The sequence below is a fragment of the Triturus cristatus genome, chromosome 6 (assembly GCF_964204655.1).
Source record: "Triturus cristatus chromosome 6, aTriCri1.1, whole genome shotgun sequence".
NCBI classification, from domain to species: domain Eukaryota; kingdom Metazoa; phylum Chordata; class Amphibia; order Caudata; family Salamandridae; genus Triturus; species Triturus cristatus.
The window spans coordinates 909,220,675-909,244,370 of record NC_140589.1 but is presented as its reverse complement, the minus strand read 5'-3'; the positions used below and the strand labels follow the sequence as shown (position 1 = coordinate 909,244,370).

Below are 23,696 nucleotides of genomic sequence, written 5' to 3'. Positions count from 1 at the left end.
TTCATTTATGTCAATGCACTGCCAAAGAAAGAATTGTGGAAGAATTACACATGTCCAAATTACCAGATGCAGTATGGTCGAATGTGGTAGCAGATTTTTATGACGCATTGGATTTTGGACATTATTTGCTGCTAATAATTGATTAATATTCTCAATTAAGAATTGTAAAGGTAATTTCATCAACTTCAGCTTCAGCCGTGCTTCCTGTTTTCGAATATATTTTTTCTACTTGGGGAATACCTTATATGTTGAACACAGATGATGGGCCACTGTAGGAAAGTAGGATCTGGTTCTTGTTGTTACCCCCAATTTTTGCTGGATGTATTGCTGTTTTTGACTAGTCTATGTTTATGTCTATGTGGGGATACTTGTAGAGGGCACTGCTACTCCAAGGTGTGTCCTGGCGTTAAAGCTGAGAGGTAAAAGCAAGGAAGAAAAGGTTAGGGACAGGAGAAAAGCCAGGTTTTCAGTTTTTCACGGAACAGGGTATGGATTCAATGTTTCTCAAATGAAGGTTCCGAGGAAGGAGAGAGCCTTACCTCCTGACCTAGTTTTTTAATATGGGGAATATTAGATAGCAGCAGATTAGAGGAGCGTAGATTTCTAAGTGGGGTATAGAGAGAAATCCTGTATTTAAGGTAAGCTGGTCCTGCCCCTTATAGGGCTTTCTGTGTGATGAGCAGAGTTTTAAAGATTATTATTTTCCTTACAGGGAGCCAATGAAGGCTCCTCAGAGGGTGGGACACATGCGCATTTCAAGGGAGCTCAAATATGGTATCGGCTGCTGCATTCTGGACAAGCTAAAGCCTGTCCAGCAAAAAGCTAGGCATGCCTAGACAGAGCCCGTTTTGGTAATCCAGCCAGGATATAATTAGGGCTTAAATTACCTGTTGTCTGGCAGCTCTGGACAGAAAAAACAAGACTTTCCGCAGAAGACGCAGCAGAGCAAAACAAGTGCCTACTACTGCATTAACTTGAGCGCGGAATAGCAGCTGGTTATCCAGTTTAAACCCCAGATTTGTCACCACCAGGTTATTCACCACAGGGGCGGGAACATCCGTAGGCCAGAAGGCCTTCAGAGGGGTCTCAGCATCCTTGCCAAAAAAGAGTAGTTCAGTTTTTCCTGCATTGCATTTCAACTGGTTTGTGGCCAGCCCACCGAAAACAGCTGAGAGGCAAGAGCTGATTAACGTACCCGGGCAGGGCTCCTTTTCCTTCTATGTAAACAACAGCTGTATGTCGTCTGCATAGGACACAAACTTAGCCTCCAAAGATTCAACCATTGCTGCTAATGGTGTGAGGTAGAAGTTAAACAGGGTCGGACTCAAGGCCACACCCTGTGGGACCCCCACCTTCAGTGAGCAAGAAGAAGCTGAGTAGGAACAACACCAGACTTCCTGCCCCCTCCCTTCTAAAAAGGATGCCAGCACTTTCCATGCCATAACCCTGATGCCAACCTCGTAGAGCTGAGTCAGAAGTATCTGGTGCAACACCGTATCGAAGGCGGCCGATAGATATAACAAGATCAGCAACGCCCTCTCGCCTGCCTCTTGACTCAACCGGATGAAATCAACCACTTCTAACAGAGCGGTTTTGGTGCTATTATTAGGGCGATAGCCCGACTGACTAGGGTGAAGTAGGCAGTTTTTTTCTACAAAAGATGATAGCAGCTGGTTCACATCTTTCTCCAGGAGCTTCAAGAAGGCTGGGAGCAGGGAGATCGGCCTATAATTGGCAGGGTCAGAGGGATTATCCTGGGCCTTTTTTAGCAGTGTGAAGAACCTAGCCTGTTTCCATTTACTGGGGACTGTGGCAGGTGAGAGAGAGGCATTCAATAGCTGGTTCAGTGAGGATTGATTGCCTCCGCTCCTAGTACCAAAATAGATGTGGGGCATGGTCCAATGGAGACCCAAATTTAAGGCATTTTAGGGCCCTTAAAGAGTCCTCCAGGAAGATGGGTAGAAGGAGTCTGAGTGGGATCCTGCTAATCAGGACCCCAGTCTATCTGCTTTCTTCCTACATTGTTATGATGAGTACTTAGGTACATACCAGATTGGCTTCTGGGGTACCCTTATAAGTCCCTAGTATAGTGTTCCCATGTAGCCAGGGCATAGGTACCCCAGAGGTCACACATGGGCTGAAGCATGCATTATGCCACCCATGAGAGCTCATGCAAAAGGGAACTACAGGACTGCCATTGCAGCCTCTGTAAGGTGGGGCATTCACTACTTACTTAAAATATAGGTTTACTATATCTAAGGGTCACTGCACTTAAAACCTATAAGTCACTCCTAAAGCAGGCCTTTACAATCCTTGAAGGAAGACTGCTTGGTTCTAAGTGAGAGGGTGCCTCTGCATGAGCAGGACACCGCTGCAGCCTACGGAGTCCATTCTCCCGGGTTGCCAATGAAGCAGCCATATACTAATATAGAGGGGCATTGCGTGACCGCGCGATGACCATCTCGGAAATGGCTGCAACGAACCCTATCGTGTTTGGTTTCAAACAAATTGGAATTATACCCCCACACCGTTACCGGTGTGGAAGATATGATTCCACCCAACTAGGCTCTCTTTGTTCCCGGTACAAACCTTCTAGTCCCAGACAGCGCAAAATGGTTGCTGCCGACCAGAGACGTATTTCTGCCCTCCTGCTGCTGAGCGGAGCTCGAGCAGTAGAAGGCAGAACACTAGGCATCCTGTCACAGGGTGGTGTGACCACCTCCCAGACAGGATTTAGTGTAATAGGGCTGGGTGGGTGTGCTTGCCAGCTCCTGAAAGTCTGCATGAGGGGCACATTTGGTGTCCCTGTGTACAGTCCAGTTCAAACCAGTCCTGGGAGCCATTGGCTTCCACTCTGGCGCAAAACTGTACAAAGGACATGAGAGTAACCACACCCCTGTCCAGACCCTCCCCTGGGATGGTCCCCTTATTCTGCCTAACCCTTTCCTTAGGGTACTTTAGGGCTTACCTGGGTGTAGGTCCCTAGATTCATCGTGGACAAGATTCAGAACTGAAACCACTGCACTTCTACCGCCTGGGCACTCTGGACTTTGCTGGACTTTGTTTGGGCCTGACTTTGTCTCCCTTTCAGTCTGCTGCCTCGGCTGTGCCTGCGCACCATACTGGATCCGTGTAGGGCCTGTGGAGCATCCAAGACACCTGAAGATAATCTCCCTTGGATTCAAGGAGTCACTCCCCTGCATTCGCAGGCACCACAACACTGCTGACCGGTCTCCTGATCCCAAACTCCTATGGACTCCGAAAGGTTCAACAACACAGGAGGTGGGTTTCTACATCTATCGAGGTCCGAGCTGCTCTCTCACCCAGTTTGAGGTCAGAATCCTTCATGGGGGCTGCAATACCCGAACCCCTGTGCATTGTGTACTTTTGCAGGTGCAAATGTTTGTAGGCAATTCTGCAGCAAGTGCATTGGGCTCCAAGTAGCCCTAACCTCTGGCAACTTCTCCTGCAAAGATCTTCAACCACATCGCACGTGTGCTCTATGGCCTGTTGTTTTGTAAAGATGCACGAGGTCCTCCTGCGACTCCAGTGTCTTCGACCTGTGGGTCCTGTGGAGGGTCAACTATCTCTTCTTTGGGCTACCCTGATTGCCCTGGGCTTGCCCTGACTCCCCAGCTTGTGGTGAATCCCCTGGACCTTGCTGGTCCTCTTTCTGCAATGTCTTGACTTCCTGCAAGGGTTGCTGTTGCCAAGGCGTGTTGGTGCTCCCGCCGGACACCAACCCCTCAGCACTCGACATCCTTTATGGGAGACCTCGTACCCAGCTCCTGGTCATCCTCGGTGTCGCCTGGTCCCCACAGTTGCACAATCAAGGTCATCGACATCTATCTTGAAGCAACTGACATCGGTGGGCATTCGTCTACCGAGCTCCTGGTTACTCTCAAGCGACCCAGACTCTGTCCCCTCTGCTTTCAGGTACTGTTCATCAAGAATCCACATGTGGAATCCTACGGATTCTTGCTCCCCTTCCAGCAGCGGCACTTTCCTAAAGTCCTCCATTGGGTTTGACTGCAGTTTCCGATGCCACTTCACACCTATGCACCCGGATCCCCTGGGATAGGTAACTTGGGTACCATGGTATCCACGGGTGGGGTGGCTCTCTAACCTTCTGTCTTCCACTGGGTTTCTTTAGGGCCCACTGGGAAGTGTCCCTAATCTTTAAAAATCCAACCGCGACTTACACATAGAGTTGTACAGAGCCCGCGTTGTGTTCTAACAATGCACGCGCCCTCCGTGGGGTCCCTGTCTACTTACCTTTGTTGGATTGTACAACCAATCAACACTGTCCTGACTCAAGTCGTGGTTCTTATACCACTTTCTTAGTATATGGTGTGTTCCCTCCCTGGGGCTCACTGTGTATATGTGCTATTTACTGTGATTTCTTTGCTATAGTATTGTGTGCTTTGTGTATAGTTCTGTGTGGAAGATACTGGAACATACTGAAGAGTATTATATAATAAACAGATATTTTTATAAACACCTTGTGTGGGTTTTTTCAATTAATCTGTACTATAATCTATACTATAAGATTGCACTCTGGTAAAACAAGCTGCTTTACACTCCTTCAAGACTAAGCTTGAAGGCTGCTCTCCACAGTTACCACTTGGATAGCTTTCTAAGGTATTCTGAGACCTCTTAAATCACCATAAGGGTTGTCTGGACTGGTGCAAGGTTCCCACTTACATTAGTGGACATCATATACCAGGCCTGCTTCTCACAGTCACAATTCAGTGCAAATGAACTTTAAGCGTTTATGGATTATTTAGGAATAACTCACAGCAAAATAACACCAGTGTGGCTACACAAATTGAATGGTAGAAAGATTAATGGCAACTATCAAAAAAGATACACAGAGATCGAAACTTTCTCAGAACTTTATAAATAATGCTCTCTGTGAAATTCTGCATGAATATCAGAATACACCTCATGGTTCTATAGGAAAATGCCCATCTGAATTTATATTTGGTTAGTCTTGGCATACTTGTTTGCCACATCTCCTGACAAGTCCGCCAGAAAAACATGTTGAAATTGTGTGAAGAGATAAATAATTTAAAGAGAAGATTAAGTATTATGCAGATAACAAGAAAAATACTTAACAACAAGATTACCATGTAGGAGATTTGGTGATGGTGAAACAATGGCAGATAAGAAAGTCGCAAAGTAGATATCACCCTTCTCCTTTCTGGAAGTGACAAAAGTTCATGGAACAGCACAGCAAGAGCTGAATGCAGAGTAGTAACAAGGAATACAACTTTCTTCAAAAGATTTAACGAGAGAACTAATGAACAAGAAAACATGAAAATGGATAATCAACATTTAGAACATGAAACGCATCTTAGAAAATCTACGAGAGTCATAAGGAAACCGCATTGCTTGCTTGAACACTGTTAAGTAATTCAATTTAATGGTATTTAGAACAATATATTTTCCTTTGGTTTTCTTTCTTTTTCTTTCTTCTTTTTTTGATGGGGAGGAAAAATGTAATGTAATGATGTGATGTCACTCTGATAATATCATTCTACTAGGGAATAGAATGTGGGGTTGGAACGTACAGTTGATAGTTGGCGGTGGTAATGTGTTGGGACAAGCTGCAGCAATCTGTATATGTTGACAAGCTGAATAAATATTTCATTGAGAGGCTTTGCTGAGTTTGCTTCTACTTGCAAGACGTTACAAGGGATTGGGTCCCCAGAGCTTTTCAAAGGCTTGGGAAGGGGTGCCATGCACCCTCCTTTAAAAAAAACATGGACATGGGGATGTGTGATGGGGTCCCCATGGCCTTTTCTAAAGCTTAGGGAGGGGGGCTTCGTGGCTCACCTCCCCTTATTTATCATATTGGGCCCTGGGGGATGGAGTCCCTGGAGCTAAAAGAGGCTCGGGAAGTGGGGCCACACTGCTTCCCCTTTAAAAATATGAAACGGCCTGGGGGTTCGGGTCCCCAGGGCTTAATAATGCTTGGGTAGGGGGGCACTTATCCCCCTTTCCCTTAAAATATCATAGGGCCCTGGGGGATCAGTGATGTCATAAATGATGTAATAGAACATGCCATGAGTGATGTTATATGTGAGGTAAAGCAGTGCATGATGGGGGCATGAATTTCTGTCTTTTTTTTTTCAAAACATTAAACATTAATGCTATCACTGTCATATTCACCTAAACCTAACTTTAACGTTACTTTAACCTTTTCTTTTTTTCCAGTGAATTTCTACGTTTTTTTTTGTTTTTTTAAACAAAAACAGATCTTTGTATCACAACTAACTAGAACCTTACTTTAACCTTTGTTTTTTTCAGTGATATATATATAATATTCCCAATACTAAAACCTTCACAGAAATCATAAATACACTAGGGCTAAAACAACAGACAGAAGGGCCCACACACTGTGCAGGACATATCCTTGATGGGATATGCACTAATGCCACCAACCTAATTATCGACCCTCAGTTACAATAACCTGGTCCTACCATAAGCTAATTCCCTTCAAGTTTGACTATAATAATGTCCAACTAGAAAAATTCTCAGTCAATCGGGATTCACACGAAAGTGGAATAGCATGCTCCCCAACCTACAGAGCATTGCAGAAGCAGGAAAACCTATCCTTACAGGATATCCTTCAATCGACAACGATCTTTTCAATGATTGAATGTTGTCGCTGGCCAATACTTTAGCCCCACCAAGGAAAAAACTATTAAGAAAAAGTCAGCCCCCTGGTTTACTCCCCGTCTAAAAGCCTTACAGGGACAATGTAGAAAATTGGAAAAGCAATGGAGAAAAAACTATAAATCAGAAGATATGGGGCTTTTCAAATTGGCACTCAGATCATCAGCTAATTAGAATAGCATTATTCTAATTTAATAAATAGGGCAAACAACAAGAAAACTATTTTTAATATCATGAAATTGTTCACAGATCCAAAAGGTCTAGAACAAGAAATTCCTCCATCACAGGATCTATGTGATCAAATTGCTGAGTTCTTTGACAATAAAATCATAGACCTATAGAAAGATTTCACGGACATAACCCCTCTGCCCAACAAAACCTAAACCTTAGGAACTAAAAGTAAACTCACATGTTTCAAGGAGATTAATTTGGAACAATCGAGGCAAGCCATTGTCTCCTGTAAGTCAGGTTCGCCCCTCGATCCCTGCCCCCCGAAAAACTAACATGCATTGGTAGATACTTTAAATCCCATTATCAACTAGATAATCAATTCCACTTTTAGGCAAGCAGGAATCCCTGAAATTTAGAAAATCACTGCTGTGAAGCCACTTCAAAAAAAGAAAATTTCTGATCCTACCACTCTCTCCAATCTCAGACCAATTTCACTGCTGCCATGTCTGAGTAAAATAGCTGAGAAATTAGTTAATACCCAACTTAATGATTCCTTGAAAGAAGCTAACATCCTACACCCCAAGCAATCGGGTCTCAGACCTGGCCATTCAACAGCTCCTCCACACCACTGAGACCCTAAAATTTGCCCTGGATCAGGGTAAGGATGCGGTACTGGTTCTGTTGGATTTATCAGCTGCGTTCGATACTGTCTCTCATGACATCTTTAGAGACAGGCTTGCACACAGCAGAATCACAAACAAGGCACTGGCCTGGATCACATCCTTTTTAGAAAACAGGCATCAGATTGTAACACTGGGAAGTTACAAATCTGCAGGAAAATGGTTGTCATCGGGGGTCCCCCAGAGATCTTCCAGGAGCCCAACTCTTTTTAATCTTTATATGACACCACTCCTCTCTTTGATGGCCACTTTTGATGTTGAATCCATTGCATATGCAGACGACACTCAGTTGATTCTCACTCTATATAAAAACTCTACAGTGGCGGAAGAGAAGATTCACCACTGTCTAACAGCAGTGATGGATTGGATGAAACTGAATCATCTTAAATGTAACAGCTCAAAAACAGAAATTATGCAGTTTGGAAAGTCCAATGTATTTATGCCCAACCAGCGGTGGCCCTCAAATTCGGCCCCACCTCCGAACACAGTGAACACGGTGAAAATTTGGGAATCAATTTTGACCCTACATTATGTTTCCACAAGCAAGCTCTTGCTGTGGCAGGCATGTGTTTCCAAACAATAAAAACTCTCAGAAAATTATTTGACCTTCTCCCGGTGCCTGCCTGTGCCAAGAATGTCTTCACGAAGGACGTGCCATTAGAAATCGCACGCCTTAAAACAAAGAAAAGGCTGAATAATTGCCCAGTCTTCATTCACAAACCAGACCATATTGGCTTTCGATTCACATCAGATACTCTTTGGATTTGGGAAGAAGAGCACATCTGAGAATTCCAAATTTCAGTTTTTGGCTGTCCACACCTACTCCATAGCCTTGAAGAAGACCCGCCATGACACCCATGAAATAACCTGTCGTCAGGGTCGAAACGTCGGCTTTACTAACTTGTGGGCTCAGTTGTATCAGGTCTCTGGATTTTGAATATAATGCATTCTAGTGCACTACCAGAGACATTGATATACATGTGCTGACCCCCCCTTGGTAACAATTTGGAATCTCTTTTGTAAATATTTTCTACATATTTTATCTGAATTTGTATATATTGCATTCACCTCACAACAGTCACTGAGCACTTGTTTCACTGCACTATTTGTCACTGTTTTTGTTGACAGCCTGAGAAATTTAGTTTAATAAATATTCTGATTGAATTCACAAGATATGAATTGGTTTTCGCATGTGTTCCTATTGACTACTTTTGAAAATAATATAATTTTGTAAAGAAATCGGTCCCACACCCTACAGAACCACTGTAGCTGTATTGTAGGAAAACTCTTGCAGCAGCCTTAATTTTATCACGTCAGGACAACTGTAATAGTCTATACGCAGGAACAAAAAAGACAGTCTTGAAAAGATTGCATGTTGTCCAGAACGCTGCAGCGAGGCTGGTACTCAAATGGCCTAAATGCTCCTCCTCAGCAACAGTACTTAGAATTCTTCACTGGCTGCCTGTCCATAAGAGGATTCTTTTTAAAATCTTGACCATCATTTACAAAGCCACAAGGGCAACTGGACCAGGATCTCTAAGATCCAGAATCAGGCCATATGCCACCCAACGCACTCTGCGGTCATCCTCGGAGAATCTGAAATCTAGAGGGGGCAAGGCAATGACTGTCCTAGGGACAAACGCCTGGAATTCCCAGCCCACTCAGCTTAGACACACTCAAACTGAACTCACCTTCAGGAAGCTCTTAAAATCCTGGATTTCCGCCACCCCAGACCATATTGTGCTATCTCTTATCTAATCTCTGCTTCTGCTGTTATAACTTAGCTTTCTCTCCTCTACGGACTATCAGATGTCCTTTCTCCGTAAAGCGACAAGATGTTCCTTGGAGTGAACGTTGCGCTATATAAAACTACTTATTCACACACATATATATATATATATATATATATATATATATATATATATATATATATATATATATATATATATATATATATATATATATATATGTATATATATTATCTACTGGCGGTCGCCAGTAAATAGTTATAGTTAGGACCTATTTTCCATAGGAAATCCGCAACATTCTATTGGGAATATCTTTGGCGCCGATTGACGAATCTTCGCGAAATTCTCCAAACTTTTGGCCAGCTCCGCTCCGCTCCTACCCTGAAAGTTTTGCGGTGATCCGTAAAGCGGGGGCCGAGAAAAAAGGGGGGTCCCAAAACGCGTTTTCCCCATGCAATTGCCCATAGGATCTGTTGTCGCAGCTACAGCCCGAACCGCTGAACGGAATGACACCAAATTTGGCAAAGAGGTAGTCCTCAGTTCGGACTCGTGCCTTTTTCATATTTGGTGTGAATCTGTTCAGTAGTTCCTGAGAAAATTAGGGTAAAAAAGTTAGTGATATCTATGGCCGCCGAGGATCCGCGGACCGTACCCGTACCGTAAGCGCACCCTCCCCGAACGGAGCGCGCACCCTCCCGATCACGCGCTGAATGCTAATTGGCTGTCGAGTGTCTCTCTACATTCGAAACCAGGAACTGTTGGCGGCCATTTTCTGCCTCGGTAGAAGCGAGGCTGAAGATGGCAGGGGAATAAGTGTGTAAAAGATATAAAGGGGGCAGAGTGGAAATACTCTGACCCTCTAGATCTGCTTAGGGGGTCCCAGAAGGACCCCCTGTGGCCCCCCCTTTTTTTTAAAAAAAGCCGCGAAATGCGCTCACGGTGCCCGCATCCTATCGCGTTGGATGCACGGATTCTCTCGCGGTGGGTGCGCGGATCCACGGCAACGTTTTTTGAAAAACGACAAGAAATCATTGGTTGTATAACAACTTTCTACACTGAAAGGTAGGGTGTATATTTTTGTTTTTTAAAGGTATGATTGTTATTGGTTAACAAAAACAGATTGTAAGGAACATTATATATGATAAGCCGATATGTCTTGTGTAGGAACATTGTGTGCTGAACTTGTAACCTGTGAGCTCAGAGCAGTGTTCCATGACCTGTTTCTATGGTAACAGGCAGAAGGCAGATTGGGGGAAGGGTTGAAATGTATTTCAGTTGGAAAGGGTTGAAATGTTTAACCAATAGAAATGTGTGTTTGCTTTTGAGTTTATGTGCGAAGGATTGTGATTTGATGTTTACATGTATATGTGTGGAAAATGAAAGGGAAACTTTTTCATTCTTTGCTTTTGCTGAGAGGTGCACAGTGCAGAGATTCTGTAAAAGAAAATATGGTGAGTGAGTGATATACTCCTTAATCTACAAAAGAACTTGAAAGATGAGTTATTTAGTTGTGAGGGGATGTATGTAGACTATTTTGATTTTAATCAGACTAATGTATTTTTCCTGCTAAAGTGTAGGGAGTACTTTTTTTCTCTACAATGTGTGTGCATGTAGAAACCATTCTGTGATTGGCATTTGTGTTTTTCATGTGTTTGTAGACAGATAACTGTGCAGTTTTTATATTTTGGTAGAATTAGAAACCAGTCATTGTTTATGAATTTGTGAAATGAGTTATGTTATGTTTCTATACTAAAATGTAGTACTACTTCTAGATGAAGAAATGTGTTTTGATATAGTGCAAGGGATAGTGTTGTTTGTCTAGAATCACACAGTGAGTCTGTGTGCATTTGGGAACCACTGTGAGAGAAGCATTTGGTAACATCGTGTATTTGCTGACAGATAACTGTTTTAAAACCGGTCATGTTGTTAAGTTTTAGTAGCATTAGAAGCCAGTCTTTGCTTATGCTTTGATTAAATGTGTCAGGCTTTGACACAAAAGTGCAGTCCTGAAATATGAAGATTGTGTGCAGTTCGCTTACCACTTCCACAGTAGTGAATGATTTTTGGTAAACTCCTAGGTATAGTGGTTGTTGTCTAGAATTACACTGTGAGTCTGTGTGCATTTGAGAACCACTGTGAGAGAAGCATTTGGTAACATCGTGTATTTGCTGACAGATAACTAATTTAAAACCTCTCATGTTGTCAAGTTTTAGTAGCATTAGAAGCTAGTCTTTGCTTATGCATTGATAAAATAAGTCAGGGTTTGACACTAAGGTGCAGTACCATGTACTATTCTGTTCACTGTGGCAGAACTGAAAATTTATAAGTTTTACCTAAGCACTGTCCTAGAAGTAGTCTGATTATTTAGTCAGTTTCTAAGTACCAAAAAGACTGCTTCAAATGTCTATGCAGTATGCATGTAGTGTTCTAACATACTATAGACTTGTCTTTTACACCTTCAATTCCCTAGTCAGTATCCATACACTTCCAGGAAACATCCTGTCACTTCCTTTGCAGTCCTCTAGAGACCCATTCAACAGTATGTACTAATCCATTCACTGTGCCAAAACCCAAACACTTATAAATTCAACAAGACACTCTCTTTCCAGTACTCTTATGATTCAGTCACTGCCTAAGTATTCATGCACTGAGCCAGGTCTTAGCACATGGACTTCTTCAAACTCCTATCCACTATGCTTGCAGTCCTCTAAGCACCTACACACTTGTCTTTCACACCTTCAATTCCCCAGTCAGTATCCGTTCACTTCCAGCAAACACCCTGTCACTCCATTTGCACTCCTCCAGTGACCCATTCAGCATCATGTACTAATCCATTCACTGCGCCAAACCCTAATAAATTCACCCAGGCACTCTCCTTGCAGTACTCTAATCATTCAGTCAGTACCCAAGTACTCATCCAGTGACCCAGGCCTTAGTATATGGACTGTTTCAAACCCTTATCCACTATGCATGCAGTCCTCTAACCACCTACACAATTGTCTTTCTCACCTTCAATTCCCTAGTCAGTATCCATACACTTCCAGGAAATACCCTGTCACTCCCTTTGCAGTCCTCTAGTGACCCATTCAGCACCATGTACTAATCCATTCACTGTGCTAAAACCCAAACACTTATAAATTCACCAAGATACTATCTTGGCAGTACTCTAATCATTCAGTCAGTGCCTAAGTATTCATACACTGAGCCAGGCCTTAGCACATGGACTGCTTCAAACCCCTATGCACTATGCATGCAGTCTTCTAACCACCTAGACACTTGTCTTTCACACTTTCAATTTCCTAGTCAGTATCCATACAGTCCAGCACTTGTGACTGCCTTTGCACTCCTCTAGTGACCCATTCAGTACCAAGTACTAATCCATTCCCTGTACGAAAAGCCTAGCACTTATAAATTCACCTAGGCACTCTCCTTGCTGTACTCTAATCATTCAGTTAGTACCCAAGTAGTCATGCAGTGAGCCAGGCCTTAGCACATGGACTGCTTTAAATGCCTATGCAGTATGGATGCAGTCCTCTAATCACCTACACAGTTGTGTTTCACACCTTCAATTGCCTAGTTAGTATTCATACTCTTCTAGCAAACACAGTGTCACTCACCCAGTGTGTCTCCTTATAGTACTGTAATCATTTAGTCAGTTAGCATGTAGTCTTTTAGTGAGGTAGGCTTTAGGGCATGAACTGCTTCAAAGTAGTATGCACTATGCATGTAGTGTTTTAACGATCGTCACACTTGTGGTTCAGGGCTATAGTTTCTTAGTCAGTTTTTATATAAAATGTGTTTGTACAGTAATGGAATAGTATACATTTGAAAGTTATTAATATACATTTATTTGTGATTCTTTTTTACAGATACAGAACAGGAGTGTTTCTCATCTGTTTGCACTCTTCTCGTGCAAGATTGTTTGGATGAAGGGTTCTTAGGTGTTTTATCATACTTGCTGTGCCGCATGAGTATTTTTTGTTAGGATCCCCTCGTAACAGAACTCTTTGGCAAATCTTGCGAATGAAGAAGGTGGCATTGGTCTATGTTTGCCCCTTGGAAAAAGGTAAAAATGTCTTCACCACTGAAGAAAAACGTTGTGGGCGTGGTGCCTTCTGCAAAAAAAATTCCTCAGATTCGGTAAATATTTTAAAGCGGTAACATTTACAGTTTTTGTAAGTTAAACTTATAAAATGTTGTTAGCTGTATACATTTTATATATCTGTTATTTTTTTTCTTGTGCTATTTTGTTGAGAATACCATGTTGTTTTTTTTTTAACAATCTTTCTGATTTTCCAGGTCTGTCGTCGACATCCGTGGTTCCCACAGGAGTGTTCCGCCTTGTTGTTTTGTATTACTGTTGTTACATTTTGTTTATTAGTTTATTGTTTATATTTATGTTAATAAAAAATTAAGTTTGAAAATAGTTTAGCGTTTATATATTTATTATTATAAAAAATAAAGTTTGAAAAAAAAATTAATAATGTTTTGGGTTGTTCTCTTAACTGCTGTGTGACTCTTTCTTGTTCTTATTACTGTTATTTGATGGAGTCCACCATGGTGTTACATTTTGGGGCACTTATCGCTGGAATACTGGTGATATCTGCAGTTTGCACCAACTTCTGAATAGTGTGTTAGATTTATCTCAACTTTACTTCCGTTAAAGTGCTGATAATGAAATGGAGAGTAGCCGTTCCCGTGCAAAAAGACACGAGGTGCACCTTTGCGATTTATTCTAAATACTAAAATCCTGTATTGTATTGCACTGAGGTATTGGCTGCACTTACAGTGTACACACAAAATCTATTAAGAAATCTCATTGTATTTATATTGATTGGGAATAGTGCGTCAGGTGCTGGATCTTGACGAGATACACTGCTCAGTTCGTATATTGTTGTGCACACGAAAAAAAATCACATCACAACTTTCACACCAATTGCAATGCGAAACGAATTCCGGCGATAAGACACGTTAGCACCAGGGATTTTACACCTGCTTTCTGCTGGTGTTAAGCAGGACAACTACCTGCACCATGAAAGGGATCACAGCCAAGAGCCACACCAGAACACCCACAGGTGCCATAGAGTCAATGAGCATGATATAGGGATACCCATGAGGGACAGAAGACTCATCTCAACAACTGCAGGACCGCCAATGCCCCCCAAACCCACATCTTAGTAAGTGTGTCCCTGTGGTCATTGTCGTAGCATGATAGGCACGAGCCCTGCAACATCACAGTGTGCTGTCACCTCAGCGTTGGCAGTGAGCCAGGATGTGTAGCTACGTACGCATCCTCCAGCATGCACAACTGGCGTGTGCTGGTCTGTTGTTCACAGGTCAGTGCAGGGGTGTGCCTATCCGGCAAGGGGAACGGGGTGTCTCGGACATGTCCGTGTACAGGAAGTGCGGTAAGTGTGTCTCTGTGTTCTGGAGTGGCCTGTTACAAGAGCCGCAGCAGTCGATGTTGTAAAGTGGCATGCACCATCTCCAAACGGCACTGTGATGTTGTAGTTGGAATGTAGCAGGAGATGTCATCAGTGATGTCATCAGTGATGTCACTGACCATGTCATGAGTGATGTAATATGTGACGTCATCAGCAGTGCATTGCGGGGGCGCGAGTTATAGTTAGCTGAACTAACTATAACAGGGGAATTTCTAGGGTTTTGTACGAGGGAAATGTCCAGCTAACTATAATGCCCCTGAAACCTATGGTTTTTTCAGTGAATTTCTAAGGTTTTTTAAATGCCAATTCCTAACTATAACGCCCCTGAAAACTTTGGTTTTTTCAGTGAATTTATATATATATATATATATGTATATATATATAGATATATAGATATGTATATATATTACCTACTGGCGGTCGCCAGTAGGTAGTTATAGTTAGGACCCTGTTTCCATAGGAAAACCGCAACATTCTATTTTGAATAACTTTGGCGCCGGTCGACGAATCCTCGCGAAATTTTCAAAACTAATGGGGCGCTACGCTCCGCTCCTACCCTGAAAGTCTCGGGGGGATTCGTCAAGCGGGGGCTGAGATAAAAGAGGGGGGTCCCAAAACGCGTTTTTCCCATGCATTTTTCTGTAGGACCTTTAGACACAGCTACAGCCCGAACGGCTGAACAGAGTTACTTGAAATTTGGCAGAGAGGTAGTCCTCAGGTCAAGGAAGTGCCTTTTGTAGGTCTGGTGTAAATCTGTTCAGTAGTTCATGAGAAAATAGCCTTTAAATCAATATATATATCTGAGCCAGCTTACGGTGCGCTTACGGTAAGCTTACCGTACGCGTACGGTGACGTGCGCGAGCGCGAATCTGATTGGCTGTTAGATCTTAGTAAACATTCGAATCGGTCGAAACCAGGAAGTGGCGGCCGCCATTTTCTCTCTCGCACTCTGAGAGGGGGTTTAAAAACAAAGGGAAAAAACATGTAAAGGGGCTGTTTAGACAGCTCCTAAGCACCTAACCATGTTCAGGGAGTCCCCAAAGATCCCCTAAGGTCAAAAATTGAATTTTTATTTTTTCGATAATTTCGGCGATTACGCTTACCGTACGCGTACGGTATAATTTTTTTTTTTTTTTAAAACATCCATACTCTCCCCACCCCATGTGCAAATGGTGCCCGCAGGGCACCATTTGTGCATGGGCTATAATCTCTGTGAAAAAATAAAATATTACCTTTTACAACGAAGCGCATCATATGTCCTCCATGTGCGCACGGTGCGCGAAGCGCATCGTGCGTACATGGCCCATCTAGCGTAACGTGGGCACGCGGTGCGCGTAGCACGGCACTAACTGCGTAAAGTGGGCGCGCGGTGCGCAAAGCGCACCGAGTGCTCACTGTGCGCGCACGGTGCGCGAAGCGCACCGTGTGCGCACGGAACGAACTGCGTTAAGTGGGCGCGCACGCCACGAATGGCGTAAAGTAACTTAGCATTTAAAAAACCGTACAAATTCACTGAAAAAACCATAGGTTTCACACACGTTATAGTTAGGAATTAGCATTTAAAAAACCTTGCAAATTCAGTGAAAAAACCATAGGTTTCACACATGTTATAGTTAGCTGGACATTTTACTGATAAAAAAACCAATGAAATTCCCCCGTTATAGTTAGTGCAGGCAACTATAACTCACGCGACCGCAATCCTCTGCTGATGACATATGTGTCTTTATGAAAAAAAAATATTTGTAATATATGTATAGCTAAAATTTAATGGAAGAAGACATGGGCAAATAATTGTCTAAGTACAGTATTAGCATCAGCAGAGGATTGCGGTCGCGTGAGTTATAGTTGCCTGCACTAACTATAACGGGGGAATTTCATTGGTTTTTTATCAGTAAAATATCCAGCTAACTATAACATGTGTGAAACCTATGGTTTTTTCACTGAATATATATATAAATATATATTCATATATATAGTATATAAATTTATATAAGTAGTTATTTGAAGTATATACAATGCGAGCTTGGCTTGGACCATTCTGCACAATTTACAATGTATGCAAGATTGAGGAATAATAATAATAATTTAAAATGGAAATGTTCTTTGGGGGGGGGGTTATTTTTTGGGGGGGAAAAAAGTTGCCTGACCAGTGCCAAACAGGCATTTTATTCCACCAGGCATTTACCCAGTGGGCTGGAGACCTTGGAGCCCAGGGCCATTGCTGGTGCCTCTTACACTCTTCCTAGCTTCTCAAGGTAAGATTCAGGAGACTCTGGGCCCTCACATTCACATCAGCGGGGGCTGAGGGGGGGGGGGCGCCCTCCAGTATGGGTAAGCCTGCCCCCCCCTTCCCGCCACCCACCAGCACCCTGGGGGCTACGGAGGCCTTTCTCATGCCCCTGATAAGGAGCGTTGTTGTGGTCTGTGCTAAGCCCAAACCTAAAATAGTGAAACACATGGTGTATGTACATGCTGCAGAGCACACACGGTAATACTCTCAAAACTTCACAGTACAAGTACGACTTGCAAAAATAGTCAGCATGGAGTGTTTTAGAACTTCATTAGTGAGTCACAGCAATAATGGATTTATCAATTCAAAGCGAGCCGCCGGAGCCACTCTGGGACTGACTCCAGTGCAGGCTCCAACAAGAGGCGGACTCGGGCCACTCCTCCAACCCTTCCCATTAATCTTTTGCCGGGCAGGACGCTCCCTCTCCAGCCCCAGTCTCCTCCCACCCGGCCGTATCAATCACCGGAGGCCACCAGAAAGGGAGAGTGGCAATTACCCTGCAGAGGCACGCAATGGAACAGCAGCAGGTCACGGACGGCGACGCCAAGCAGATGCTGCCGGAAGCAGGTGGTGACAGCCGACCCGAGAAGGAGGCGCTGCCGCTGGTAGAGATGGGGGACAGAGCCGGGACCCGAGCCCCGGCGGGACCGGCCGGCGGAGAGGCCAAGAAGGAGTCCAGCAAATGGAAAGTCATTTCCCTGGTAAGGCTGCGCTGTTGCCGCCACCTGATGTGCCAGCCGCCCCAGTGCACGTGCATGCCGCTGTCACCTGTGGGAGCGTGAGGACTTTGCTGTTATTATTGTAAAAGGTGGCGAGTCGTTGCGGGTCATAGTATAAGGGCTGCCGAATTGGCAATACCTGCCGAGTGAGGGGCTGCAGCTCGCTGTCAGACAATGCTCTTACCTATTTGTTTTTAATCAACGAATTACTTGCCCTCAACAACTACTTTAAAGTTCTACTACATATTTGTGTGTGCACGTCAAAGAAAGGCATATAGCGAGGAGTGGAAACCATTACACATTCCCAGAGGCAACATGCACATCATTTCTACATCCTGTAGCCCTCCTACCCTTTTAGCTTTCGACTCTGCTGTTCCATTGAGGCGTTGTGTAGTAACTGCATAGGGTTGAAGGAGCTGCCTGGGTCTCTTTTAGTGAGCCATGCTGTTGCTGGTCTATCTGAGACATACCATCATTTTATAAAAGGGTGTATTGTAGATTTTTAGGTGGTACCGCTTGTAACATCTGTACGTTGCACTCTGGCACTGTGTTGATTGCAATATTTGGAGTGTTTCACACAGTACCTCTTTACTTATATAAAGGTCGGTATTCTGCACAGTTCAACTGAAAATCATTTTCTAAGTGGGTGGGCTATACAACAGAAATGTCGAGATGCATGTGATATAATGTTCAGTTTATGTGCAGCTCTATAATACTGTTGATTGCCTTGTTTGTAAGTGCTCACATTTTTGGTGGAATTGGCATAGGTAATACAGTCTGCCCAGGATCACCTGCATGCTCAAGCAGAGAAGCCTGGACTCGGATCTTTGAGCTTGTGGTTCCACGCTCACTTCTCTTCATAATCATTTTTTTTTTTAAAAACAAACTTTATTAGGTCACAGAACAAAATGCAGTCCATCCCCGTCCCCCATAGTCCTCCCCCCAGCCAAATCAGGACATCTTGCAATAAGCACCCCAGCACATAAGCTACATCTGTACAGCATTCACCCCAATAATGTCCGTGCTACTAGGTAGTGCATCCACAGGAGTAATCCACCATGAGTGTGCGAGACAGCCAAAATACCCCCCACCCCATCTCCCAACATCCCCCCCAACGAGCCCCTCCTCCCTCCCTACCCACCCACCCAAGCATGTCGCCCGTACTTATCAGAAGTACATCAAAACCTCAGTCACCACCCGTCGAGTCCGCCTCCCGGCAATCCCAACAGACAGTACCGCAAGAGCAGAGGGGGGAAGCCCTGTATAGTGCACTCAAGGAACCGGGGTCCCGTCAAACCCCCACCGGATCACCCCCATCCCCCATAACCGAACATTTGAACAAGTCCCGGAGAGCCATCCATGCCCGGGCCCATTCGTGCGATCTTTCATTGTCACTGCGTCGAGCCAAGCACAATCTATAAGTCCTCTCACTTCCCGCCCATTTCTCCATTTCCCTAGCCCACCGTAAGAAATTAGGGCCCTGCCGCGCCTTCCAATGAGAAGTAATCTCCCGCTTGGCCAGGACCAGCCCTAGATCAATAAACCTACTAGTGATCTTAGTCTTTGCTGTATGCGGAAAGCCATGTAGCAAGCAGACCCCCGGGCCTACCTCCAAGTCCCTCTCTGTCACCGTCAGGAGTAGCGTCGCCACTTCCTCCCAAAACCCTGTCACCTGCGGACAGTCCCAGAGCATGATTCTCTTCATAATCATGGAATTAATCTAAGCAGAGTTTGCTGTGTTACTTTTGACAGAAATCACACTGCCTCCTGTTTCACAAGCTGGTCACTGGTTTAATTAACATTAACCAGCTGTTCTTAACCTGTTGATAATGTACAGGGGGAATAATGCGAGGTCCTTTCTTGAGGACACATGTTTTCTGTCTTTCTTTGGACTGATTAGGTTTTTGCAGACAGCTGAGCTACCCTCTTTAATGGTTCATGGTTGTGACCATGCCTCAGGAGTACAATACAACTTTTGCAGTGGACAAGGGGGCATTCCGAGAAACCATAGAGGGGTACTAAGAAATGAACATTGCAGCAACAAGTAGCGTGCTAGTCGCAGAGAGTGGAAGAGCACCTGGGGTAGTCTGATAGACCTTGGTTCCTGGGGCTGATATAGCACGTTCTCAGCATGCAGTGCAGTCTGCCTCTTTCACTCCTCCGGGTCATAGCCTGCACGCTTCTAAGCAGTCTTTCGCGTGTAGTCCCAGTGTTTGAAGGGAGGACCAGCAATCTTCCCGTTCCTCATGCATCCCATCTCTGCTGGGTGCAGAGCTTTCTCTGAAAGTCAAGATGGGCACGTTTTCCTGGTTCACTGGTCGTATATATCCTCACACAGTGGCGGTCAGAGGAGGCGGCCCAACTATCCTGTCGAGATGGGTGCAGCACTTAATTTTATGTCAAGCCTGGGCTACGCATGCGCTGCTCTGCGAAGCATGCTGTAATCAGTTGGGGACTTGAAGCTCCGCCCACTCTACGCCCATATTTTTCATCTGCTTGTGTCATTGTCCACTGTAATCTGTGGCTGTTCGTGGGTCTATAGACTTAGTAGTCCCTCCTTAGTCCCACATGGTCTCATTTTGTAACCTCCCATGGCGACACCCCCTGTTACTTGTGTTGTTACTCGGTAGGCTTTAATTACAGCCTCTGAGCACTATTTTCTCAAATAGCTTTGTCCTGCCTACTGTTTAAGGCAGGACACGCTCTCTCCTAAATAAAAAATACAAAAATAAAAAATCTTTATTGCACGGGCGCCAAACACATTTGCAATCAGGCCTCAAAAAATCTACTCGCCCCCTCGCAATTGCGAGTAAAACTTTTTCAGGTGGAGCTATTTTTAGCATTTACTAGTCCCATATGGGGAGTAAACTTGGACTGGAAAGTAACAGGTGATCTGTTCATTCAGAAAGCCAACCTCAAATCTGGAGAACCGGGTTCGAGTCTCTGCAAGGACGCACAACATCCTGTGATCCTGGGCAAATCGCTTAATCTTCCCATGTCTAACAACAAGGAATGTGTCCTCATGTTTAATGCAACTGGTGCTCGTGTAAAGCACCCTGATACCCAATACATTCGGGCAAAGTTTGCGCTATATAAAAAGTCTGTTAAAACACAAAAAAAAATAAGCATTAAAGATCTCATTAAATCTTGTTTTTATCTTGATACATTTGCTGTCTTTTCAAGGAAAGAGGTCAAATGTCAGTTTGTCTTTTAACTAATTGCTGCTTGGAAAAGGAGGTTTATTTATCTCTCTCTTACTAAAGTTAGATGTTTTTGTCAAGTGAGTTGTCTGAAGATGTCAGTTATTTTTCTCTAACACATAACATTTAAATAAATAGCCTATAAATTAATATTAAAAATATTTCAAAATATAACCGGAATTACAAAAGCAAATTTCTTTGTAATTCAGAAGTGTCATGCAAACTAGAAGGGTGATAAGGCGAGGGACACGCACAGCAACCTGGGAAATGTAGGTCTAAATGATGGCAATCTGCTTGCTTTGGCGGCACATGACCAGTGGAACCCTCTGTCTGCGGTCTCTCAGCTCTTCTTCTAGAACCTCATCCATAACAGAATGCACACACCACAAACACCTCAGGAAAATGACAGATTCCAGCCATGGCAGACTAATTAGAGTTACCATGGAAGGTCAGTAGTCCCACTTGTTAAATAGAGTATCACTTTGTTGGCAGCATATCCCCGATCAGAGTCAAACACTCTTCTGTGAGATTCTGTCTCAAAATGATATAATGAGTAACTGAGTCTGCTGCATGACAGTAAATGGTACAATTATGAGCAGGAAGACACAGTGCGACTGCGCCAGGTACTTTCGATCACACACTGGTCATATTAATTGATATAAATATGCCTGTTTCGAATGGGAAGGGCTTGTCTTCTCTCATGTACAGTACTGTGAGATGTTCACTTGCACATAGATGATGCAAGCATGCAATTTGACTTTGTAGAAGATATTATGCAGTGTAGTATGCAGTCTGGCATGTCAGTGTTACACTTTGTGCTCTTTGTATGCAGTTCAGTCATGCTGCTCATACACCATGTCAACTTGAGCTTTTTCATTTAACCCCTTGAGTGCCCCGCCCTTTCCCCTCCTGTGCCGGGCATTGTATTAGCGGGCGGGATCCATGACGAGATAGTCTCGTCATGGGCACAGCGCAACCGCGCTCCATGACGAGACTATCTCGTCATGGGCACAGAAGGGGTTAAAGGCAGGTGGCTGCAAATGCAGTTATCGCTGCCAACACATCTCACACAGTTCTCAAGAGCCCCTCAAGACAGAATAAGCATTGGCAACAACCTATAAATGCTTAGCCAAGTAATCCTTCTGCACTTGATTCTCTGTGGCTCTCAGTGGTAGCTTTTTACTCGGTGGTAGCTGTGGACTAGCAGTCAAAGGCTCCCTTTGCAGGGAAGTGTAAAAACAGGCGAGTCAGTCAGCGACTCATAGCTCAAAGTGCACACAGTACTGTCAATAAATCAATGTCCAGCCAAACACATGATTTTATGTGAAAAATAAGTATTTTATTTCTAACTCTACACATTCAAAGGAATAACAACATTTTGTAAGCAATAACCCAATCCCCTTGAGTTCAGGGCTCTAGCATTTATTATGCGTATCCCTGTACCACCCTGTTCTTTGTAATATGGTTGGGGTTATTCCCCATTTACTTGTGGCTGCATCCAGGGGATGCTCACTTGTAGGCTGCCCTTAGACTCTTTAGGAATTAGTCAAAATTGGCTATGGGTACCATTAGCAGCAGCTCCGTCAGCAGCAAGTCCCCTGGTACTCCACAGGCCCAGTTTTAGCTTTATCTGGTCCTGTAGTATTGAAGCGTTTAGCGATGCAGCTAGCACCCTGTCCGTGGGAGCGAACACGTCCTGATCCTGTTTAAAGAAGTCTGGCTGCTTGTGGTAATTGCAGCAGGCGCTCTCCCTCGAGTTGCACTGCTGACATTTCCAGTTGATGGGAGATGCTCCCATCCTGCAAAGATGAGATAAGTCAATCTTCTCCACACTGGTGCGGAGTGAGAGGGGGTAGTTGGGGAATTCAGTCCTCCAGCTCCCGATCAGAACCCAGTGTGGATGCAGCGTCTTCCATGATATTCTTCAAGGTCCTCGGGGGCGGAGGTCAGTCAGGGACAGGTCCTGGTGTGCGGCTTGTCCTACTGGTCACTGCTGCAGTTTCTTCCTGACAACGGGCCAAACTTCTTGCATTGTTGGTACTAGCAGCCCCTTCTGACATATGGATTTACTGCAGTACTTTCTGGCCTAAGCGCATATTTCAGTGGTGGCCCCCTCTGGAATACAGTGTCAACACAACAAGGTATTACATGTTTGGTGCTCAGTACATGGCTCAGTCCACGGCATCCCTCTCCTGGCATACAGGGGTCACCGGATCGCTCTTGCAAACGGGAAACAACCTTATCTGTGCACCACTATTCATGGAGTCCACTCATTAGGAATCCCCACTGGACCTTGCTCCCTCCAATGCTCTCTCCTACTTCACAGGACACACTGGAGTTGGCAAGCAGGCAGTCACTGGTGCTGAAGGCTCCTGGGCAGGTGGTATTGGTTTCCCTGGGAGAGGTCCTCTCACCCAGCAGGTAGACTAGCAGGCCATGGCCCCCAGTCTTGGTCACATGCAGAAGTGATGCAGAGCTTGTCCTTCTCACACAGCCCATCTCACCCACCTCAGGAATTCAGCAATAGACAAATCTGTCTGGGGGGATTCCTCTACTATTCATGTCTTTACCAGGTAGTTCTGGGCTTCCCAAAATGAATCCAAAGGCCCTCCATGTAAAGTACAATTACAGGCACACTTGCACTCAGTGTACTTTCATAGCACACATACTCCCAAGTACTGTCACCTCCATGCATTGTGTCACTACAGACACACATACATTTAGTCTCCATGCATTTGTCAGTCCTCTAGGCTCTCTGTATTG

The 23,696-nt window shown here is 44.3% G+C and overlaps 1 protein-coding gene across 1 annotated transcript in view; it reads left to right on the top strand.

The window, feature by feature from the left end:
* The first annotated feature begins 17,434 nt into the window (after positions 1 to 17,434).
* The window catches only part of ENPP1 (ectonucleotide pyrophosphatase/phosphodiesterase 1), a 519,644-nt gene continuing 513,382 nt past the window's right edge, over positions 17,435 to 23,696 (top strand). Inside the window, exon 1 of the mRNA XM_085611568.1 lies at positions 17,435 to 17,715. Coding sequence (XP_085467694.1) covers positions 17,527 to 17,715 — 189 coding nt within the window. The 5' untranslated portion in view covers positions 17,435 to 17,526. The remainder of the gene's footprint in view (positions 17,716 to 23,696) is intronic.